Below are 22,554 nucleotides of genomic sequence, written 5' to 3' on the forward strand. Positions count from 1 at the left end.
GTTAATACTGTAAGTGCGGGTATTGGGACAGATCCTGTTGCTTTTGTTAAAAGAAAAAGAATTTGTTCCTCATTTTGGATAAACATGATAAACCCCGTTCAGCTCTTCTCAGAATAAAAGTGCATATCACCGTGTGCTAGTCAAACTTTATCTACTGGAATTAATAATTACCAAACGTATAAAAACAAGTATAAATCTCTTTAATTTTACAAGCAACTTGAAAATGTCAAGACAATTATGGTACTAAAACAGGAGACAGTTCATGAGACAGCATCCTAACATTTAGAAGACAAAATGATTAAAAATATGAGAAAGAGTCAGACAGTAATAACAGTTTACAAGAATACATTAAAACTGTTTTAGTTCTGAGGGCGAAGTGGCAGTCTGGATTTCTGAGGCGTTGACGTGGCTTCGTTTTCTGATGCTTTTGACCTGGTGGGGATCTTTGTCTCCTTCTTACCGCCCCTCTTTTGCTGGAAAAGAGAAATTACAAGAACATAGAATCATTGTTGTCAGTGCACAGTAAAATGTGCCAGAAGTTGGATGAGCATTCCCATGGAAGCCCAGCATTCATGTTAAATGTTGTTATTAGGCCCTGCAGTGGGCATCAGGCTCGGCAGTCATTAATCTACTGAGCCCCCTGACCGGCGACACTATTTTTACCAATTAAAAAGGAACGTGGTATCAAAATTTTGGGTCATCAGGTGGGCACACTCTCAATACCTGGTGTTTCATTGTGTTCGACCCACAACCCCGGCTCGACAGAACCGGCCCCCTCTTTACCCGCACGCTAAACACAACCCTCCTCAGTAGCAGGTTAAATTCACTTTTGTCTACAATACCACCAGCTAACAGCATGCTAACCAACTACAATCAGCTTACACCACAACAAGCTAGCCAGCATGTCGCTATCACTGGCAGCATGCTGCTCAATCCACCAAGCAACAGCCGAATAATCACCCTCAGCTACCTCTCCTGAGCAAGCAACAACATTTTTGCTGCTCACCTTGAAGAAGGGAACCCGTTTGCTCTCATTGAAGACGAGGTTTTCGTCGATGAAGGACGGCTCTGTGGCCAAGCTTTCGTTACAAGTACTCAGCTCATCCTCCAGAGAGTCCTAGACACAAAAAAGAGGAACAAGGTGAAAATGGAGCAGAAACTAGAGAGTTGTTTTTTTTATTTGGCCTAAAGATAAAAATGTATTTATAAATTTATGCTGCACATAGCATTTTTTGAGTTTGGGTCAATAAATGTAGATGAAACGGATTACACCAACAACATTAAAGCGTATGAGAAGCATGAATGCATGTGCCAAATAATTACATTTAATCAGTGTAAACAATATATCTGAATACATATGTATAGTGTAGAATGTATAGTGGATTCAATAAAAACATATCAACCTATCAAGTATTAAATTAGGTTACGTGAACCTGATTACTGGAGGAAGCATGCTACGTCCAACAAGGTGGAGGCTGTCAACAAATTACAGACAGGTAACTGACTGATGCAGAGAAAGTGTCTGTCGCTGCCAGTGAACGTACGTGGTCAACCTGGCTGTGTTTGTCCTCCTCCTCCTCCAGCTCCTCCTCCTCCATGGCGGCCTGCAGCTCCACCTGCTGCCTCCTCAGGCTCTCCAGCAGCTCGCTGCGGCTCCGCGACTTCGCCAGCTGTCTGGGATACACAAACTCCCGACGCTCAGGGGTCGCACCTGAAGGCAACAGCAGAACTGGGTTGTGACCTGGACAGGTAAAGGACTCGAAAACACACGACTTGATATGTTTTCTCCAAAAGGGCACATTTCAGATGTGATTTCTGTAACACAAACACACAAAAACACTAAAGTGGAGTATCAAAATTATAACCCGACAATATAAAAAACAGTGAGAAACAGAAAAAGACACTGAGGTTAAATCAAGTACCGGTGGGAATGTCCTGCTGCAGCTCTTCCTGCAGGAAGCCGTGGACCCGCTGTTGGGTCGTCTCCATGTGGTTCTGGAGCTCAGCCTGCTGTTGGTCCAGGACAGTCCGGTCCAGGGAGGTCTGCTTCTGCACGGCCATCAGAGCCCGCTTTACCTCCTCCTGCCGACCGGACAGCTCCTCCTCGGCGGTTCGGAGCTGTTCGGTGCAGTGCGTGTCGACGCTCTGGGGGAAAAAGGATGAATGATTAGAGTACGGGCAAGTTACGACCAGTTTTACCTCCAAGGCGAAGCTGCAGCTTGTTATCATAAAGCGAAACCTCAAACTTCAGTATAATTAAGCCCGAAGACACGCAGGTACAGTCTTACTCACAGAAATTAAGTTCAGTAGGTTTTCAACAACAGGATGTTTTGTAGAACAGCTGACGAGGTAGAGGCCATTTTTACCTGATGCAGGGTCTGCGCTTCAGTGGAAATCTGCCCCAGCAGAGATAGGTGTTCCTGGGCTTGAGTTTCCGTATGCTCCCTGGCTCTGGAGCCCCACTGGAGGTCACGTTGGACCAGACCTGCAGTCATGAATCGACAGCGTCAACAACAATGTACGCAGAATGTACTGTAGAAATGGGTTTGAGGATTAAATGAGTTTGGTACCGGACACAGAGCCGTGGAGGTGGGAGCAGCAGCCCGTCATCTCCTCCAGCGTCTGCTGGCTCTCGTCGGCGTTCAGACGCAGAGAGGAGGCCAGAGAGGAGGAGGTGGAGGAGAGGAGGTCTGCCTGGGCCGAGGCCTGATGCTCTACTGTACTGCAACCGCTGCACACAGGGAGACACAAGATGGTGACAATGTCGAGGCTGATAATTCTTTAACATGATGATTTGTTGGATTCAAAACTTAATACAGAAGTTTGAAATTCCTTTTCTAGGTTTTTGGAACAGGGAATGACGACGTTTGACCCTAAATTTGACTTTGGCAAGGATTGTGTCTGCAGCTCTTGAGGTAAAAGCAAAGCCTTCCAACTCTTTTCCACCTGCAGGTGACCATTTGTTCGTCTGTGACTCACCTGCTGATGTTCTCCTGGAGGATCTGTAGAGGTTTCTGCAGAGCTTTGGAGGCAGAGCGCAGATCAGTGTAGTCCTTCTGGGCCTCCATGGTCAGCAGGTTGAGCTGGTCCTGCAGGCACTGGATGGTCTGCTTCATCCCCTGACAGAAGGAAGCACAGTACTGATGTTAGTTTCACTAACATTTACAAAAACGACTGACCGATACAACTGGCCTTTTATAAGTAGGGCTGTGACAGTATGAATCAGAGCTGAAAAATGGATCCAAGATCAGCAAAATCCAATCAGTTACGACTCCCAGAGGGTATTAATCTTGGTTTGCATATATTAATAAGAGATCGTGGGTTCGTGGGTTCATTCCCGGACCAGACCAACATCACGCCAGACAGATCTCTCCGGTTCTCCGGCTTCCTCCCACCGTCCAAATATCTCTAAATTTGAATGAATGTGAGAGTGAATGGTTGTCTGTCTGTGTCTGTGTTAGCCCTGCGACGAGTTGGCCACTGTCCAGGGTGTACTGCCTGAAAAGTCACTGGGATATCTGGATGGATGATCTGGTTGTAAAAAGCTACTAACTTTTTAATTTATGTGGTTATATAATTTCCATTTTGCCCTAAAGCTGTGGTTGAGAGCTTTTTGGCGTTTTGGTGTGCCACGGAGGCTGAAGATGTAAAGATGCGTTTATTGATGTAACCGGCTCAGTGTAGACAAGTCAAAATGACTGATCTATCTTTGTCAAGAAGATTTCATGTCCTTTCATCTATTTCTACCTCAGTTTTATATTGCTCTAACATCTATTCCTTCTATTCTTAGCCTGTCGACCCTTCGTAGCAGACATAGTTGTACCCCTTTTTCAGCTGCTCCGGAGAGCTTCTGGACGACAAGCGAGCTGTTCCTGTAGCCGAGTTAAACTTAGTTAGCACTGCATAGTTTGGACAGTAAAAGCCTGTGCGAGTCCATTGAGAAGTGAGCCAGGTGTTCTGTGCATTCATCTGAAATCCATAAGATACTGGATGTTGTTCTTATTAGTTATAATGTCGTTTACCATGTTATTTGCCAGCACTGTGTAAGAGTATTAAGGAAAACAGTATATTCTGTGTATATTAGTAATATTAGTTATCTCTAAATAATGCTATTCTGTGGAGTAAGGCAGCAGTGTTGTATGTAATACTTCACATATATTCGATATTCATTTGTGTCCTTTATTTCTATGGTTAGAAAACCATACTGCCTGTCTGACGTGTTAATGTTGCACAGTGCGTAAAGTTTGCAATAAAGTTCTCTGAAGACAAATCCATCCAAGAGCATTCTTACTGATGTCCCACGGTGATTACACTAACTGAGTGTCAAGCGCACCTCACGTGTCTGATTTAACGCTTCGTACATTCAAACCCAAGCGGGACAGAAGCCGCTGGAGGAGTCGGTCTGCACCGTGTCTCACAGCTCAGCTCTTACCGTCCGGTGTCTCTCCTGCGCCTGTCTGATTTCGTCCTCCAGCTTGTCATGTTCAGCCTGCTGTGTGCTCAGGCCCTGCATGGCGGCCTCCCGCAGCCCGGCCAGCTCCCGGACCAAGCCGCTGAAGAACACACCCATCTCTTTCATCGCCTCCACCTGAGAGGAGGAGACAATGAAAAATGATAAGCATGACATCAAGGTTTAGCACGTGTGCACACTTGGGACAAAAAGGTGTAAGTAACATGCTTTCAAAAATAAATAAATCTTGAATCACTGTGGTCTAATAGCCACACTTCAAAACCTTTTCCAAATACTGCATGAATATAATTTCAAGTGATTTCTGTCCTTGATTTTATAATTATAAAAGAAGACAGACACCGATACGGACTAACCTTGTCAGCCAGAGCTCGCTGCGTCTCCACTGTGGCTCTCAGAGTGTCGCTGAGCTCCTTGACAGCCGACAGACCCATCAGAGTCCGGGCCACCAGGACCTCCTCCATGTCCTGTCGATGCTCTTCCTACACACACAGACAAAAGCACAAAAAACCTCAAATTAAAGAAATCAGTTCAATGTTTTTGTGACCTGTTGGCGCTGTTTAACAGCATTACCCACACTGATTTCTTTGGGATTATAATGGCCAAATTAATAAATACTCCATCAGACATTAGCCTCCTCGTCAGCTGTGGAGGTTGTCCTGTCCTCACCAGCAGCTGCAGCAAGCTCTCCTTGTCCTGCAGACACAGCGCCTCCTGTTGCTGCACTCTGTCCTGACAGCGAGCCACACCCTCAGCCACCAGCTGCCCGACTCCACCCACGAAGGACTCCACGGTGGTTAGAGCTCCTTTCAGCGCCGCCTCGTTCACCACAAGCAAACCATCTGTACAGGAAAAAGATGGGCAGAAAAGCAATTAGAAAAAGTTAAACGCTTTTATTTATGCATAAATAAAATTAAGACCTAACTCTACATAATATTTGGAACAAAAATAAATAAATAAACCCTTAAATGTTCACGTAATGGTGCATTTGACTGTTCTGCCGACAGCCATCCCCAAGCTGTCCTACATCGGATCCTGAATCTTTATTTTGTGAGGATGGCAACAACAAATTGTCCATCATCATCTCCGTCTTTCTGGACCAGATTACCATTCAATTTTCCATCGATATTCACGGACCAAGGAATTGAATCCTAATGATTTTGGTGACCCCCGACCTTTCTTATAGAGTCAACATCAGGCCAGAATTAGCACTTTCATGTAGGAAATATCAAAATATATTACACTTTTCCAACTGCGCACCCTGAATCTCCAGGTTAACAGAAAGAGTCAAGTCCCTGCCAAAGAATCACATTATTTTTGTCCCATTTAAGGATGACAATATCAGTCCCTGTGTCCAACACTTAAAAATATTTTAAAAACATCCCCTTCAGACATGTTTTAAGACAAATACTCTGCTGTGAATATTAAAATTACACCTAATCAATGAATATGCAAATATTTTTCATATTAAAAAAGTTTTAACTGCAGGACACAAGATGTCTCCTACTTCACTGAAAGTCCATTCTCAGTGTGTGTGAGCTGGAGGTTTTCATGTCACACTTTGTTATTTTCATGCTGGACCATGATTGGCTCCAAACCAGTTGTGATGTCATAAATCCTGCATGTACGTCCAGGTGTGAAACTGATTTAAGATGAACGTGAAGTCAGCCCTGACTGTCACTACTGATCAGATTGCTATGAAATTTCTTGAGCACATTCCTGCTGCTCAGAGGATGATCTCTGTAGATTTTAACAGCCTTGTAACAGTTCCTCTAGCGCCCCCCTCAGGACAACTATACGCGTTTAGCTCGACTACAGGTGAGTCTCTTGAAAAGCTCAAACGAACACCGCGGCTCTCTGGTCCTACCGATGGCCTGCGAGTAGCTGCTCAGCATGCTGTGGTGTTTGGTTCCTTGCTGCTGAACGCTGCGCTGCATGCTGCTGAACGCTCCCTCCATCCGCTGAGAAAAGCTCTGCTGGATCTGCATGTTGTGCTGCTCCACCTGCAATTTCAAATCAAGTGTGTGTTCGTTAGTCCTGATAAAACTGCTGTGAGGTCAAAAGGCCACAGATGGAGTTGCTGATCTGTCCAGACACTTCAGATCATATTTGTGTATTTTTGTTCCCAAAAGATTTAACAAAATGATGTCACAAGGAAAACTTTAACATGTCATGTCACCATCACGGACTGATATCTGACAAAACAACAAGAGGAATACTAATGCGTCACTCGTCAAACTTTCAGTTAAACAAACTAAATGTTAGATATGATTCAATTTGAGCTGACACGATTAGTCGATTGATTAAACTACAGAAAAGAATCTGCAGCAACTTTGACAATCGATTAAACGTTTAAAGTGAGACTGTATCTTTGAACTGCAGCCATAAATGCCATGAATTATGGGATAATGCAAAATGGGTACTCAGCGATATCTATGTAAAGTTTGCTAACATTAGTGATCATAAAATCAGACCAACTAAGACTGTAGAAGCATTGATTTAAGCAAGGGAGTGTTTCATTGCTTCTACTTTTCACTTGTAAAAGAAAATTGCTAAACCTTCGTTATTTCCTGCTTCTAAAACTGTAAAGACTTCACTGAGTTTCTCAGTTTTGTATCATTTTAGGTTGAATATCTTTGGGTTTTGGACTGTTTGAACTTGTGATGGGCATTTTCAAATCACTTTTTTTTTTATACCAAAAGATTAAATCAATGAATCCTTTGTTTTACCCCTATTCACAAAACACACAGCTGCAGTGCATTAATTTCAACACGTTACATACACAGGTACAGAGGTCTCCAAACACATCACAGAGCCTCAATGCACCGTTGTGTAATCTGTTCAGTCCAACATGTTGGACTCAGCAGCAGCTGACATTCATCTAATGAAACATGGAAGGAGTCTGATGTGATGCTACCAGCCAACAACCTTTCAGTGCATCTTCACGTATCACCAAAACTTTTCACGAGCTAAAAAAAAAAAAGCCGTTTTCAGCTTTGCGGTTGTATTTATCTTAGGAAGCCCGAACGTTTGCTCAACCAGATACTTTTCTGTTGATCTGAAAAATACAAACTCAACAAATTTGGAGGAGAAGCATGGTGACCTTTTTCTTCCTGTCCAGCTTGTCATGGAGACCTGACACGTCACTGGTGCTGGCAACCACTGTACTCAGCAGCTGAAGGAGAAAACACAAACCACAAGGACAGAAGCGTGAAATTAAAAAGGAATATGTCGTATGCAGATCGGTGGTCTGATACTGATCACACTGACTTGTAAATGTTTTGTCTTATTTTTAAACAACGGCATGCAAACAAGATTTAAAAAAAAAAAAAAAAAAAAAAAAACTTTTTTTCTGAGAAAGGATGTTTGGTCAAAATCAGCAAAAAAAGAAAAGAGGAAGTTACAAACAGGATGGCACATTATACAAATAAGGGACGTTAATAGTATGGAAATTACAGAAGAGAAAAAAGGAACAAATGACGGAAAACGGATGTGGGAGGGGAAGCAAATGAAAACTAGCCAACATCTAAATATAGTTAATAAAACATCAGAACATAAAAACACTTACAAATACAGTGCTTAGAAACCCAACTTCCAGTCATGTCTATTAAAGCGTCATGTGTCAGCGTCAGTAAAGCTCGTCTGTACCTGTCCCGCTGTGCTGTAGAGAGTTTCCTGGACTGTGGCGAGCTCCGAGCAGACAAACACCTCCTGACTCAGCTTCTCTTTGGTCTGCTGCAGATCTTGACTCGTCTCCTCCAGCCTGAAATCACAACAGAAGACCCAATCTTTCAATTCTGAATTTTACTGTGGTTTAAACTCGGACTGTGATCTGGCACCACCTGCAGTCTCATCTCAAATGTTGGAGGGTGTGTTAACAAATCGCTCACCTCTGCTGCTTCTCGTCCAGGTCTACAGCACACTGCTCCAGTTTGGTTTTACTGTCCACAAACAGCTCAGTCACCTGCAGAGAGGAAGTGTGAGGACAGCTGGTGCAGGTAGAAACGACGACAGCAGCAGCTATGATAACTACATGATATACGATACAAATTATCATAAAAACAGTTCAAATGTACTTTCTCGGGTGTTTTCTTGGCTCAAGTATTTCTCTTTAAAATCATTTTCGTACTCTAAAACTAATCCAGCAGCTGAACGTAAATTTGATCATACGCTTGAGTGTAAAGCCGACACCAACGGCTACATTGTTAGTTTCACAACAAAACGCTGTACTTCTGCTCTATAACTGCGACGATGTCTCGATAACTGTTGACGTAGTTCAGAGAGTGACATTTCATCCGGCGCATCATTCAGGTAATATGGGAGAGGAAGACACTACCGACTAGTGACAGAAAGTAATGTGTGTGAATTGGCTAATATATTGTCATTTATTTGCTGTATCACACATAAATATGGTAATAAATAATAACAAAAGTCTTGGCGAAGTCAACACCCAAACAGTTCCAAGTTTCTGTTACAAGAAACCGAGCGGTGCCGCTAGCAGCTCCCACTTTAAGTGATCACAGCATAAGATCGCACTCGTCTGTTCTTCACAGTAACTGTACAACTCAGCACCGAGCCTGCACGCCAGCGTCGTCATGAAAGTAAAGGGATGTTGTCCGTCACACGGAAACATGCTCGCATCATTAGTCTCTCTCATCTTCCACCATAACAACAGTTAATAAGGAACGACTTACTTTACACCTATTCTTATTATTCTATTAAAAATGTTCTTTATCAATTAATCTGCCAATTATTTTCTCGATTAATCAATTAGCCTATGAAATGTTTAGAAAAAATAACCAATAAATTCTATTCACGGGCCACGGTGATGTCTTCAATTTGCTTATTTTGTCTGACTGTGTAAAGCACTTCGGGTTGCCTTTGGGTATGAAATGTGCTATATAAATAAATTTGCCTTGCCTCGACTGACCGTGTAAAACTTAATATTCACTTTACTGTCATATGTGACAAAGAAAAACAGTAAATCGTCACATTTGCGAAGCTGGAAATAGAGAACGTTTGACATTTTTGCTTGAAAAAATGACTGAAACGATTCTTAAAATAGCTGCAGTTTAATTTTCTGTCGATCGATTAATCAACTAATCGTTGCAGCTCTACTGTAAATTTCATGTTCGATCTTACTTCTACATTCTCTGGTCTGAGGGGGAACGCCAGGCTCACGTACCTTCTTGAGCTCCTCCTCCATGGCAGCGATCCTGTCGGTGTACTCTGCTGAATGCTCCTCATGAGAGGTGATCTGACCCATCATACTCCTGAAACACACACACACACACACACACACGACTGTCAGTTCATATCTGTCACACACACACAAACATACAGCAAGCATCTCTACAGGTGAATGTACATCCAAATAATCAGATTTTCATATATTCCACTTCCTTGTTGAATTCATAAAGTCCAAGAGACAAAAGCCAAACTATATTATTACCAACAGAAAAACAAAATGTATGGAAAATTATTTAAAATGCACGTCGACCAACTAACTGACAGTATTTTTTATAAAAATAAAAACTTTTTTGGAGCAATCAACCAACAAATTTGCACTCTGCTAAAATTATTTTTGTACAGTTCTGATTATTTCTGGAAAGACGGAACGGTTTGTCAGACTGAGGCACTCGTGATCGATCATATAGGCTGGAACTACGTCCTTAACAGAAGCTGGCTCACGAGTGTAACACCGCTTTTAAAAAGATTAGTCAATGAATCCTCAGAAAATAAATCGACAAGTATTTTGATAATTGATTACATTTTTGAAAGTAATTTATGAAGCAAAAATGAAACGTTCTCTGGTTGCAACTCCAAAGATTTTCTTATTTTAAAATTGAATACGTTTTAGTTTTTGATGGTTGGTTGTACAAAACAAGACGGGCGAAGGAGTCTCCTTCGATTCGTGGAAACTGTGGTGGGCATTTTTCACCACTTTGACATTCAAAAATTATTATTAATAAAATAAAAAACATTTTTAATAAAGAAAGAAAATGAATTGATAAATAAAATCGGTAGTTGCAGCTTTATTCTCAAGCTATGAATTTCAGATGTCCGACTAGTTGAAACGCCACATCCTCTATTATTATCATCATCATTATTATTATTATTAGGAACTTTTTCTTTCCAAATCAGGTGTAAGATACCTATTAGCCTCAGTCAATTTGTACAGGTTTTACAGTGTTTTGGAATGATGTACCACAGGTTATAGTTAAAAGTTTGATGTCCAGTAAAACAAGTGTTTTTCCTGCGACCTACTCGTAGTTCTCTGCAGACAGGTAAACTCCGTTCTTGTCTCGAGTGGCAGCCAGGTCACGCTTCAGACGCTCGATCTCCTCTGTGTATTCCTGCGTGGACAGAAACAACATTTCCCTTAAAAAGATATTGAAATGTGTTGTTTGGCCGCTCACTTTGAGCCTGATACCATACGTAATGACTTGCAGCGACAGGAAACCTATTCATCGAGAATGTGAGAGTAAAGCTCGTGTACCTTGATGAGCGTCCTCTTGGTGAGTTTCTGGTTGACCTCGGGCTTGTTCATGATGTTCTTGGCTCTGCTGGCGTACTCCAGCGTGCTCAGAGTCTCCTGCACAGGCAGAAAGAACATCACAACCACGAGCACGTACTGAACCGGAGGAGCAAAGAGCACCGGAGCTATAGGAGCGCTAGCGTTTCAAAACTTGATAAACTATTTTAAAATTTAGCAACATAAGCACGTATTCACAGAGACAATGGAACGTACTTCCAGGTTGCTGGAGGAAGGCGACACGGTGGCGATGATGGAGGTTTTTGTTCGCCCTCCCAGTGAGTCCTGCAGGATTCTGGTCAGCTTAGACTCTCTGTGGGAAGAGTTCTCATAATTTAATCGAACTAGTAATTAGAGCTGGACCCATAAATCATCCAGGGCAATAAATCGGCTGATATTAGCTCATTGCAGAAACAAAAACTGAACATTATAACCTTTATGAAGGGAGGCGTTACTGCAGAAAATCGAAGGGATCTGTATTAATATTGTTGTGTATGTTATGTGTTTTAAAATATTACTATCGGCCGATATATCATTATTGGATTTTTTTTTTAATAAAAAAAACACTCCCAAATATCAATATCAGCCTAAAATAAATAAATAAATAAAATATCCAGCATCGGTCCGGCTATTCTAGTAATGCAAAATCGCAACTTAAACTCAAAACACAAAGTGTCCAACACAGTGTTGAGCGGTAAACAATGTGTTGACGGTACAGTGCCAAAGTTTGATTTCAGTACAGATTTACGACTCTTGTCTTTAAAGTACTTTAAAGAGAAGAACTACAGGGAATAAAAAGGAAGCCAGAGAAACAAAAACCGAAGTGTAAAAACGACAAGTTGTGGTTTTACGGAGGTTAAGTGTGGGACTATTTCTCGGCCGGGAGACAGAAACCACCACAGATTTTTAAAAAAATGAGATATACAACATTAATCAGTGAGCTTTAGAGGTGCTGGAGGAACTCTGACATTTTGGGAAATTCTGTTGCTGGCAAACTATTCCTTTAAAAGCATCACAGGGTTGTAGATAGATAACCAGGTTTTATTCTCTTTTTTTCCTTAATACATAAAAGTCAAACATTAGACTGAGTTCACATTGCAGGCCTCAGCACAAACACCATGCAATGTAATTTTTCTATTTGATTTCACAAAGGAATCGCGACTCTACCTGTATGGGACGTGAGGCCTCTTCTCCACCAGAGCGGTGATCACTCTGCCCAGTGTCAGCAGAGACTGGTTGATGTTTCCCGCCTCGCGAGCTCGCTTGTCCACCGCACCTGAACGCCCGATGTTCTCACTGCCGGCGAGATCCACCTGAAGTGGGGTTGGGTCCAAAACCAACTGTTTTAAAACTTGTGTTCTGCAATCAATCGAATTTTGAGCCTTTTCTCAGGAACTGACACAGGTACTGTATGTTAATTGAGCCGTTTTTAAATATACCAATTAAAAACATCACTCACAACTTATAATTACCGTATTTCAGCATAATAATTAAGTTATTAATGATATATTGGCCTATAGAAAATATCACAAGTACATTAATTACTCCTGGTTTACAGTCTTCCAGTAGAAAACCTCTCATATTTAACATTAACAGGATTATTACCAGATTGAGTTTGCCGATCTTCACCAGCTCCTCTCCGTCCAGAGTGATCTCCTTCATGTGAATGGTGACGGAGAACACCGAGTGGGAGCGACTACAGAGATACAAGAAGGAAATAAAGAGTTGTGACTGAATCAGCCAAAGTGGTAAATATCGGTCGCAGCCGTTCGTTCCGTTCCCGTGACTCCAGCAGCCACTTTGAGCGGAAACAGAAATCTTCCTGAAGCGTGCGATGAGCAGCGTTTCCGCTCGGCGAGTACCTGGAGTAGGCGTTCATGAGCGTGGAGGCCGTCCTCCTCTTGGCTGATCCTCTCTCCAAGATCTGATAAACTTCATCTTTGTTGTGAACCGTCACCTCCTCCAGACCCTTCACCACCACGCCGCGCTGCCACACAGAAGATCAACAAAATGTATCAACAGCAGCAGCGTCCCCATTTATCGTTATTACAACTGAATAGGGAACATTTTAATTGATCCGTATTCAGCCTGAACAACTTCTGATCCTTACCAGCAGTCACAAACACCCCACTGTGCTCCATCAAAGGAATAGTTTAACATTCTGGGAAATACATTTTTAATCGCTTTCGTTGTGACGAAACGCATAATAAGCTCGTTCAGAATAAGCGTATAAGAAAAGCAAATGTTCCCAAAATGCTTTAAAAAGGCAGAAGTAATACAGCAAGCTCACACAGATCAATGAGGCAAACACTACACCAAGGCAGCAGGAGCTGCAGGATCCTTTCGAAAGTCAAATCCTGGAATCATAACGGCAGATATTTATTTCGTCGAGAGTCACCTTGTTCCGCGGGTCGTCGAAGAGCTGCAGCCGCTCGTTGACGTCCTCGCTGGGGCTGAGCAGGTCGAACAGCTCCTCGTTGTAGATCTCCAGCAGGGAGACTTTGACTGAGAACTCTGTGCCGTTCTCAGAAAGCTTCTCAAAGATCTGGTGCAGCGTTCTGGGGATGATGCCGGCCAGAGGGTCCTAAAAACCGCAAACACAGGAAGCGTTTGCAGTAATCAGTTCATTTCCTGCTCAGTTTCTGTCTGATGCTGAGCAGGAAATAGAGAAATACGAGTGATTTCCAAAAAAAACATCAACGTTCCCTTTAAACAGACCAAACTTACCTCCTCCCAGGTGAACTGCTCGTTTGGACTCCGCTCTCCCTCCATGGTGAACGTCTTTCCTGTTCCAGTCTGACCGTAGCTGAAGGAGACAGCAGAGAAAAGAGTTTTTATTTCATGTTAATAAAAAAAAAATAAATACTGCAATCAAACACATTATCATAGTACAGTTCAGAGCAGGAATGAAGACTGTTGCTGACGTTAATTTATCTGCAGCAGAGCACTTACGCAAAAACAGTGCAGTTGTATCCCATGATGACTTCATCCAGAATGGGGCAAACGACGCTCCGGTACACATCGATCTGCTTGGCAGCTGGACCAAACACCTGTGGGGAAAAACTATTAGGTTTAGAAAATAAAATAACTTCTTCTTTTCCATTAATCATCTGGAGTGACAGACGGGCCGTGCCGTCAACTGGTTTCTGTCGGTGACTAGTAGGGCTATCCCGATCGTGGTTTTTATGGCCACTATCGGCCGAGGTCTTATATATAGCCCAATATTGCCCAATCCCATACTAATATTTACCTAAATGTTAATAAAATATGTATCTGACACTGAAATTACAGCTGCAGCTCCTAAATCTGACACCTAATTTTTCACAAACTACTTGATCCAAATACTGAAAAACATTAAGTTAATCACCTTAATTAACAATATGAATGAAAGATTAACAGGGAGAAAGGCCTCCTGAAGATGGCGTGACGCGATCAGCTGGCGAGAAGATGTCTCACTCTGTTGGAGTTGCGGGAACTACAGAAAGGCTTGCGGTTGTTACAGAGCAGAGCTTCTTCCCCCCCACAAAGAACGATTGTTGGCAAAGGCAATCAGCTTTTTGTACACTTCTCTTAAATAGCATCATACCTTTACACACTCTAATATTCACTCGCATGTAGAGCGAGCCGGTAAAGAACAGCAGTGCTGCAACACATGCAGGCTGAGGTGGACAAAACACAGTGCAGAGCACAGGAAAGAAACACCGTAGAGTTCAGTAAAGAAAGGATCAGATTTTGATTCCGATCTTTAGAATCGGCCCGGGGCATCTCGAGTACCTACACAAGGATTCTCCACAGGAGGAAAGAACCACACTGAAGTATGTAAAGACCATGTCTCACCATGTCAAACGTGTAGGTCTTTCGCGACGCCTTGTCGTTCAGCCCTCCCGTCCTCACAAGCACCTCCTTCCTGTTGGGCTCGCAGTCGATGACCCCATAGGACGACTTGCGCTCCACTGTGTTAAAAGGCCTGAAAACACAACGCAGTGCAGACCGACGTGACTTCTCGGAATAAAATCAACTGCAGTTCAGTGAAGTCAAGATAAAGTTTGGCTTTATTTTCACCAACTGATCATGGTCACAACTATGAATGGGGTTTAGTGATGTTGTAGACAGATTCACTTACCAACAGCAGCCAAAAATCACTTTCTATAAAGGCTGAGACAAATAAGCAACACAGAAATATATCAAAACAGCCTCTCTTGCTAAATATCTAAAACATGCTGGAAAAAGCTTTGAGATACCGTAAGGGGAGGGACTATTGTTCGTTTAGTTCGCACTATCGTCTGCCTGTTCAACCTTTGACCAGTTTATAGCTGTTGATCTGAATGACAGCAGCACGTCGCCATCTCAGTGTGTTTGAAACCCACCGACGCCACACGAGAGCACGGCCCTAGTTTCTGTCAGACGTCAGTTTCTCAGCCTTTAATTTAAACCCACCAGCAGACGAACAGCTGGGATTAAAGCTTTAATCCTAAAAGCTTTGCTTAAAAGAAAGACAAAACCCATAAGGTTCGTTCGTAGCACCGTTCTGACTGCATTCACACACTCTGATGATCTGGATGAAAACATCTTGCGATAACAAAGATTTTAAGCCTGACTTTTATTTCCTAATCCAAACAAAGATGCTAACCAGAAGTAACATTTGTTGTTGCTCGATTTGTACAATGTGAGTTAAAATGTAAAAAGGTTTTACTATCAGTTATATTTCGCTATAGTCATTAGCAACACATTAACGTTTTACTTGTGTTACTTAGTGGGTTTTTATCTCCGCTCTTATGTTATGCATTCCTCTTTTTTTAATTTTACAATAAGTATGGCACTCTATCATTTTATATATTCTATTCACATCTTATTTATTCCTTTTTTTACATTAATTATGTTTTTATGTTCAGTCTGTTGTGTTTTTATGTGAAGTATAGGGTGCATGTATTTTCTTTGTTGTAAAGCACTTTGAGCTGCATTTTTCTTATATGAAGGGTGAAAAACAGATAAAGTTTATTATTATTATTATTATCTATATTATTACTACTTGCAGGGAAACTAATGCAATCTTTTTTTAATGGTGCAGCGGTCAATAAACGTTTGATCCAGATGGTTAGAAGAGTCTTTGAGGATTCCTGAAACACCTTCAAAAACAGCAGTAAGTGTTGTTAAAACAACTTCCTGGGTATTTGAAAGATCATCAGGGACTTATTTTATTAATTTAGAAAAACAGATGTGACTCGAACCAACAGACACAATATGTGGTTAGGAATAATTCTGCCTCGGTGTCATATTCAACTGCAGCACCATCATTTTACTTCCCAAAATCGGGGGTTAGATGCACTTTCTACTGCTGTTTCAGGCAAACTGTATACAAAACATGTTAGTTATGCAGCTTTAAGAAATAATCATACCATGCAACTCTGGGAGGAGCCCTTTATCTACCTTTAAGGCAGGTCACAGGACGAATTAAGCTCATGAGCATGTAAATAAAAACGTGGGCTTTAGAAATACATATTGTCACCCCATCTGTCAGGCTGTGAGCCAAGTTAAACTTACTTCAGACAAAAGGTTTAACCTTACCACCAAAGAGCAGCAAAGACAAACACAGGTGAAGTTTCTCTGCATACCTGCATCTGACAACGACCTGGATGTTTCTCCCCTTTTCGTCCCGTTTGATTCCGCTCAGGTTTTGTGAAGCCATGGTCGCCAGAGATGCTCTCCTCTGCAAAAAAAAACAGTTACATTTGTAAAAAATACCGTTACGCGCTTGAAATGAGCACAAAAAACAGCAATCCGGAGACGATATTAACTAACTAAAAAGGAGAAATCTGCCGGTTCACAGCTACTTTACTGACAAATAACCCCGCCGGTGGTTATTTAACATTTAAAGAAATGACAGAAATGCGTCTCGCTGGCGTGAAATAACGAAAAGTAGAAATTAGCATGTTTGTTAGTTAGCGCTAGCCAAAAGGAATTGCCGTTAATCCAAGCAATTTACCGAATGACGAAGTACACTTTTCTTCCTCTCCCTTTACGAATTATCCGCTTATTGTTTCCACCACTAATATATACTTATAAGTCATATATTTTCGCGTCTTCTGCCTCCTCCGACACAGCAGTCTCTCTCCGCAGGCAGCTTCTCTGGCGCTCTAAAACCTCCGATAGGAAACATTTCAAACAGTACTTTTAAATTTTGCCGAACCAATAACAGGAGAGTAACGGCCAAACAAACGACACCATTGGCCAGAAGGACACGTGACGGGTTCGGCGCGGAGCATCACGGGAAGGAAGCGTGATATAAATACCACAATACGTCCACTAGGTGGCGACATTGTTCTGAAAACTGTTGCACATCATAATGGACGCCGTGTGCAGGTAACAACGAGGTTGCTGCTCATTTTGAGACACCTACAAGCATTAAACACACCCATTAGTGTGTTTTCTTCAAATAAGTAGTACAATATACTTATTTTGGATGAGGATAAATTAAAAAATGCTTAATCAGTTATGGATTTTCGAGTGCAATTATCTTAACTATTCATATCAAAGCTAATGATTTTGTTTTTGCAAGATGAGACTGTGAATCTAAGGGGGAAAAACAACTTATTTAATGTAAACACATTAGCCTTTCCTTTATACTGAATCTCTTTTCTATTTATTCTATAGATGTTGAAAATTAGCCGGCTGGCTAACACTGACACATTTATAGAAATGTTGATTAATGTGCACTGCCCTTATAGATAAATACGTGAAATGAAACGAAAGTGAAAATATTCCTACAAAATAACAGTATTTTAAGACACTACTTGGACTGAAATATCAATATATAAATCTTGTGTCAATAGTACAGTAAATAGCCATTTATTTATAGAAAAGCTGTTTTTGGCTTTCAGAAAGACTATGAGAAAATCCACATACACTTGATGTGAAACAGAGGCGACTATGTGTGTAGTTTTTATTGTTTTGTTGTTCTTTGTTATTTCCTGTTTTTAATTTTGAAGACGCTCTCTGTGACATTCATGGTTTGTTCTGACGTGTTGAAGCAGACGTTTGGCCTGTTGTCAGTTACACCACACACATGCACACACAAAAAGACAAAAGAGAACTAATCAATACAAGTATTAAGACTAATTCACACTGGTAATCTGGTATACACGACACACAGTCATGGGATCATAAACAAACACACACACACACAGTCATGTTTATGGAAAATAACAGAAAGTTATGGAAAGTTACAGAAACGCATACACTCATAATATGATAATAAATACAAACATGTTTAACTTTTAATTTAATGTAAAAAAAATAGATAATATTTTGGTTGCGTCCCTGCTCTCCACATTCATGTGCACGTATAAACAAAACAATGGCATGAATTTTCATTTAAATAAGAACTGATTTTCCATTTTGATATTCGGAAACATACAGACACAGGGACGCACAAAGGACCCAAAGTTGTACAGATGAACACATAAAGAGAGAAATTTCAGTCGTTCCAACTCTCTCTCCAAATAAAAAAACACTTTTCAAATGCTGCATTTCAATCCAGAAAACAATACATTTAAAGAAATAAACCGAAATATTCAATTATTTCATACATTCATGCACTTTGTCTGTTTCAGGTTTAAGAAGTGACCAGTGGCGAGCAGCAATCCATCTGCTGAGGACCGTCCGCCCACTCAGCCCCCCTGAGGGGGACGAGGGGGGTTGCCCTTTTTGCTCTGGCAACCCTTTTAACACACACACACACACACACACACACACACACACACACACATTAATGCATGTATGGATTCAAAGACACACATGACAACAACAAAAAATCTGCTCTTTTTGTTGTTTTCTCACATCTTACAGTAACGGTGTGTTAATGCCTGATCTGGCAGCCATGTTAGAGGTCCTCGTTTTCCAGCCAGAACCAAAACCAGAACCGGAACCAGAAGTGTCTGTCCCAGTAGATTTAAACTGGAAGGTGATCATTTTATCACTGATTACCTGCCGTAGTATTCGCTCAGCTGACCAACAGTGTCTTGTTAAGACATCTGACAGCTAGTTAAAGCTACAGTAGCATCAGTATTCTAAGTTTGAGTTTGGTTTAATGAATTAGCTCGTTAACTAATTCACCGAGTTCACCGAGGCTCTTGTCAAGCTCAAGTCAAATGTTTGGGAGTAGATGAGTCCTAAAGAAAAGATGTGACAATTTACTGTCAGACGAACCTGATTCAAAAAAACTCACAAAAAAGTTCCTACGCTTGGCTGAGCTGAAAACAAAACGCGACAAAGTGAGACTCAGTGAATAAATGCTGACGTACACGAAGCACGCGACTCAAAGTGAAGAGCTGAAAACATCAGCTGTGTGTGGCGCGACGAGGAGGCTGTAACCTTCCTCACATGAACGCATGAAACGAACAGAAACGTCACGTTTCCATCATGTTTCCCATCGTCTGAGCTTCCACTGGAGCTCTTTTAATGTCCTCTTCTTCTGCGACGCTTTAACTGCAGCGGCTGGAGGATCAGCTCCACCAGCTGTTCACCTCCATCAGCCATCGTGTTCACGCAGCAGCAGCAGCAGCGGGTGGAAACGAGCATCCGTTCATGTTTTCTTTTGATGATTTTCTGGAAATCTGGTTAAAATGTGCGCCAGGAAGTCGTAAACAAAGCAGTAAACAATGCTGTGCAAGAATTTTGAGAGGTTTGGCTGAGGAGCTTGTGCAGACTGTTATGAAAGTCTAATGAGGTGCATGTTTCTGGCCATAAAACACACAATTATGCTTTTCAAAACACGTCGAATTTCCTTTGAAATAGACTTTTAGCCTTAGAAACTGAGGGTCTGTAACATTTTGGTGTTGAACCATCAGCTACTCTGGCAATGTGTGTTAAAAAACAGTCCTTATTTAAATCAAAGTGCCTCTTGCTGCTGTTTTAAACCGTTTGTACTCCAGAGTCAGTCTGTCACTGTCCGGGTGGGGAAGCGTTCATACCCAACACCAGAACTGAAGCACACATGAACCTTGAAGCACCTCGGTTTAACTGGGATAACAGAAGATGCTGTACATGTTAACATCTCTGCAGATCTACACTGAGAATTAACACTCCACAGATTTTACACATGAAGATCATTTGAGGTTTAACAGCTGGAAAGGTTTTTACAGCTTTTTCTCTGAGAGCGACGCTGTGAGAGCGAAGCAGGACAGTGAAGCTGCAGCCGGACGGATGAACGGCGAGCTGAAAGTCTCTGTGAAGCTCCGTGAAGCCGAGCGGAGCTGCAGGTTCGGCTGATGATTCTCCGTAGCTTCATCACTACCAGAGACACCAACACATTATCGTTTGATATAAATGTTGATTACAGCCGCTTTAACATTAGTGTACATGTTTTGCAGGAATGCTGTACGTTATTATATTACAACACACTTCTACATATGATCATTTCTCATAAGGGTTTAAACAACTTAATGTAAAAACCCCGCAGCTCTCTCGCCTTCAGTTGTGCTGAGCCTCTTCATCTCACCACTGTGCCATTGGTAAGTCAGTCATTGCAAACTCGTGCTGCGCAGCCAAACATTGTTCAAGCCCCAAGAGTTTTATTTTAAATTCGAGTGAAGACCCAAAAGTTTCCAAAGATACAAAATAGATCAGGCTTAAATTTAGAGAAATGTGTATTAAATGATGCACAAAACATGTCGAATACTGGAGCAAGACGATATACGATGCATTTGATACCATCTGTCAGTGTGGATTAAGATGATTTCACCTTAAAGCAGCTTAAGAGGAAAACTGGATGTTGGGGCATTAAACTTTCTCCACTTCAGCAAAACTTCTATCTGAATATTTAAAGTGTTTGTACATGTCATCATCATCATCATCATCATCATCTTCATGTCCAGAGCAGCAGCTGCCCTGCTCGAACACCTCTGGCCTCCACTTCCAGTCAAAGAAACATCTCTCTGTTCCAATCTGCTGTCCAGCAAAAAATCCACTTCATTACCATAACAATTTTAACTGCGAGGGTGGAAGCAAAGTGAGGTGGGAACAATCGTATTGTTTCCCCCCCTACACTCTCTCTCTCTCTCTCTCTCTCTATCTTTTTGTCATTGACAGCCCACTCAGACCCCGGGTGATGATGACCCTTTCCGGGGGCGAGCCAGAAATCCAGAGCGGGTAACTTTGCGGTCGGGCCGACAGACGTTGGGATTCATTCACCTCGAGAAGCATCTCCGATCCCTCTCCATCGCGTCCCTCTCTTTCTCTTTCTGCAGCCTTCTCTCTGGAGAGCGAGGAGGAGGCCCGGCGGACTCCGTCCTGGTGGGACGCTGACGGACGGAGGACAAGGAGGATTTCTCTTCTTCACCGCAGGTTTCAAGTCAGTTTGATACTTGCTCTTTTGTCACATGAGGCTGTAAATCCAAAGCAGTGGAGGGATACTTCCCAATTAGCTTTACTTGGAGATTTCTGCCGATAAATATCTTTATGAAATTAATTTATAGCACAAATCATATCAAGTGGCATCAAAAAGATGGAAAATACAGACATACAAGTGAAAGACCAAATATTACTTGTTTTTTTAGAGCTTGATTTCTGTTCATATTGGTCGTTCCGTGTCTCCTGATGCTCAACTTCAGGATCTGTTTATTGCTTTTTAGGTTTACATCAGTTAGTTTGAGAGGATTCGTGCGATTAAGTGTGGAGAAGAAAAGATTCAAAAGATCTAAACACGTTCAAATAAATGCTGCTATACCTGGAAATTGTGTGAATCCGAGTTTGTGAAACAGAAAATAAGAAAAGAACGTTTCGGGCCTTTAGTTTTCTATAAGATACATATTTAACTAGTATTTTAAAAGGGAAATAATGCAAAAATGTAGATGATCAGTGTTATTTGTAAAGGTTTTCTTCTCTGGTAGTTATGTCTTTATAAAATATGGCGCTTACACAGTTCTTTGTAGCTAAAGTGGGTTTTCTAGGTGAAATAGATGAGTTTGTATTGTTTCCACATGTTTTCTGTTATCATCAAGATTTCAGAGGTATGAAGATGCCAGGAGTCAGCAGAAGGCCTGAAGTTAGTTGTTAGCTGTGTGCATTTTGAAAGAGTAGATGGCACTTTTTATGGCAAATTGTAGATATTTGGTTTCCTGTAGAGCTGAAATGATCGGTCAGTTAATCGATTAGTCGATCCACAGATATTTTTTGAGAATAGATTCATCATTTTTCAAGCAAAACTGCTGAATGTTCTCTAGTTTCAGCTTCTTAAAGGCTCACCTTTCAGGTTTGCTCCTCTTTTGTCTTATATGGTAGAAAACTAAATATCTGATGGACTGTTTGTCGGACAAAACAAGCTCAGGCCATGGGAAATCGCTTTTTTGTACTTTCTGGCACTATATAGATAAAAGATTAATGGATTAATCAAGAAAATAACCAGCAGAGTAATATGTAATGAAAAGAACTGTTAGCTGCATCCCTAACTCAATTGTGTGATGATTGACTTAATTAGGAGAGTTGTGAGAATTAGTATAAATAATTCATATTTAATGCATTTGTATTGAAATCTTCTGGTTGAAGCTTATTTCTG

The 22,554-nt window shown here is 41.5% G+C and overlaps 2 protein-coding genes across 7 annotated transcripts in view; one reads left to right on the top strand and one right to left on the bottom strand.

Annotated features, from left to right (window-relative positions):
• Positions 1-179: 179 nt before the first annotated feature.
• Positions 180-17,170, bottom strand: kif11 (kinesin family member 11). The gene is made up of 27 exons (XM_044214624.1): positions 16,987-17,170; positions 16,616-16,710; positions 14,841-14,970; positions 13,956-14,053; positions 13,731-13,809; positions 13,402-13,587; positions 12,866-12,990; positions 12,609-12,699; positions 12,171-12,316; positions 11,220-11,316; positions 10,968-11,063; positions 10,736-10,824; positions 9,654-9,741; positions 8,359-8,432; positions 8,117-8,231; positions 7,572-7,643; positions 6,336-6,471; positions 5,138-5,310; positions 4,825-4,950; positions 4,433-4,588; positions 2,980-3,119; positions 2,571-2,731; positions 2,367-2,485; positions 1,923-2,145; positions 1,545-1,711; positions 1,007-1,117; positions 180-473 (listed from the first exon to the last, which is right to left on the bottom strand). Exons 2-27 carry the CDS (start codon positions 16,687-16,689, stop codon positions 360-362), a joined length of 3,186 nt encoding a protein of 1,061 aa, XP_044070559.1. The 5' UTR covers positions 16,690-16,710; positions 16,987-17,170; the 3' UTR covers positions 180-359.
• Positions 14,997-22,554, top strand: part of LOC122884561 (early growth response protein 2b-like) — a 16,323-nt gene continuing 8,765 nt past the window's right edge. The window contains exons 1-5 of one of the 6 annotated variants that reach the window (XM_044214625.1): positions 16,124-16,143; positions 18,614-20,260; positions 20,461-20,512; positions 21,090-21,149; positions 21,248-21,344. In XM_044214625.1, coding sequence (XP_044070560.1) covers positions 20,205-20,260; positions 20,461-20,512; positions 21,090-21,149; positions 21,248-21,344 — 265 coding nt within the window. In that variant the 5' untranslated portion in view covers positions 16,124-16,143; positions 18,614-20,204. Of the gene's footprint in view, positions 16,144-18,613; positions 21,352-22,554 lie in introns of those variants that run through there. The other 5 variants (XR_006379919.1, XR_006379920.1, XR_006379918.1 and 2 more) reach the window with 5 other exon arrangements.

The sequence above is a fragment of the Siniperca chuatsi genome, linkage group LG11, assembly GCF_020085105.1.
Source record: "Siniperca chuatsi isolate FFG_IHB_CAS linkage group LG11, ASM2008510v1, whole genome shotgun sequence".
NCBI classification, from domain to species: domain Eukaryota; kingdom Metazoa; phylum Chordata; class Actinopteri; order Centrarchiformes; family Sinipercidae; genus Siniperca; species Siniperca chuatsi.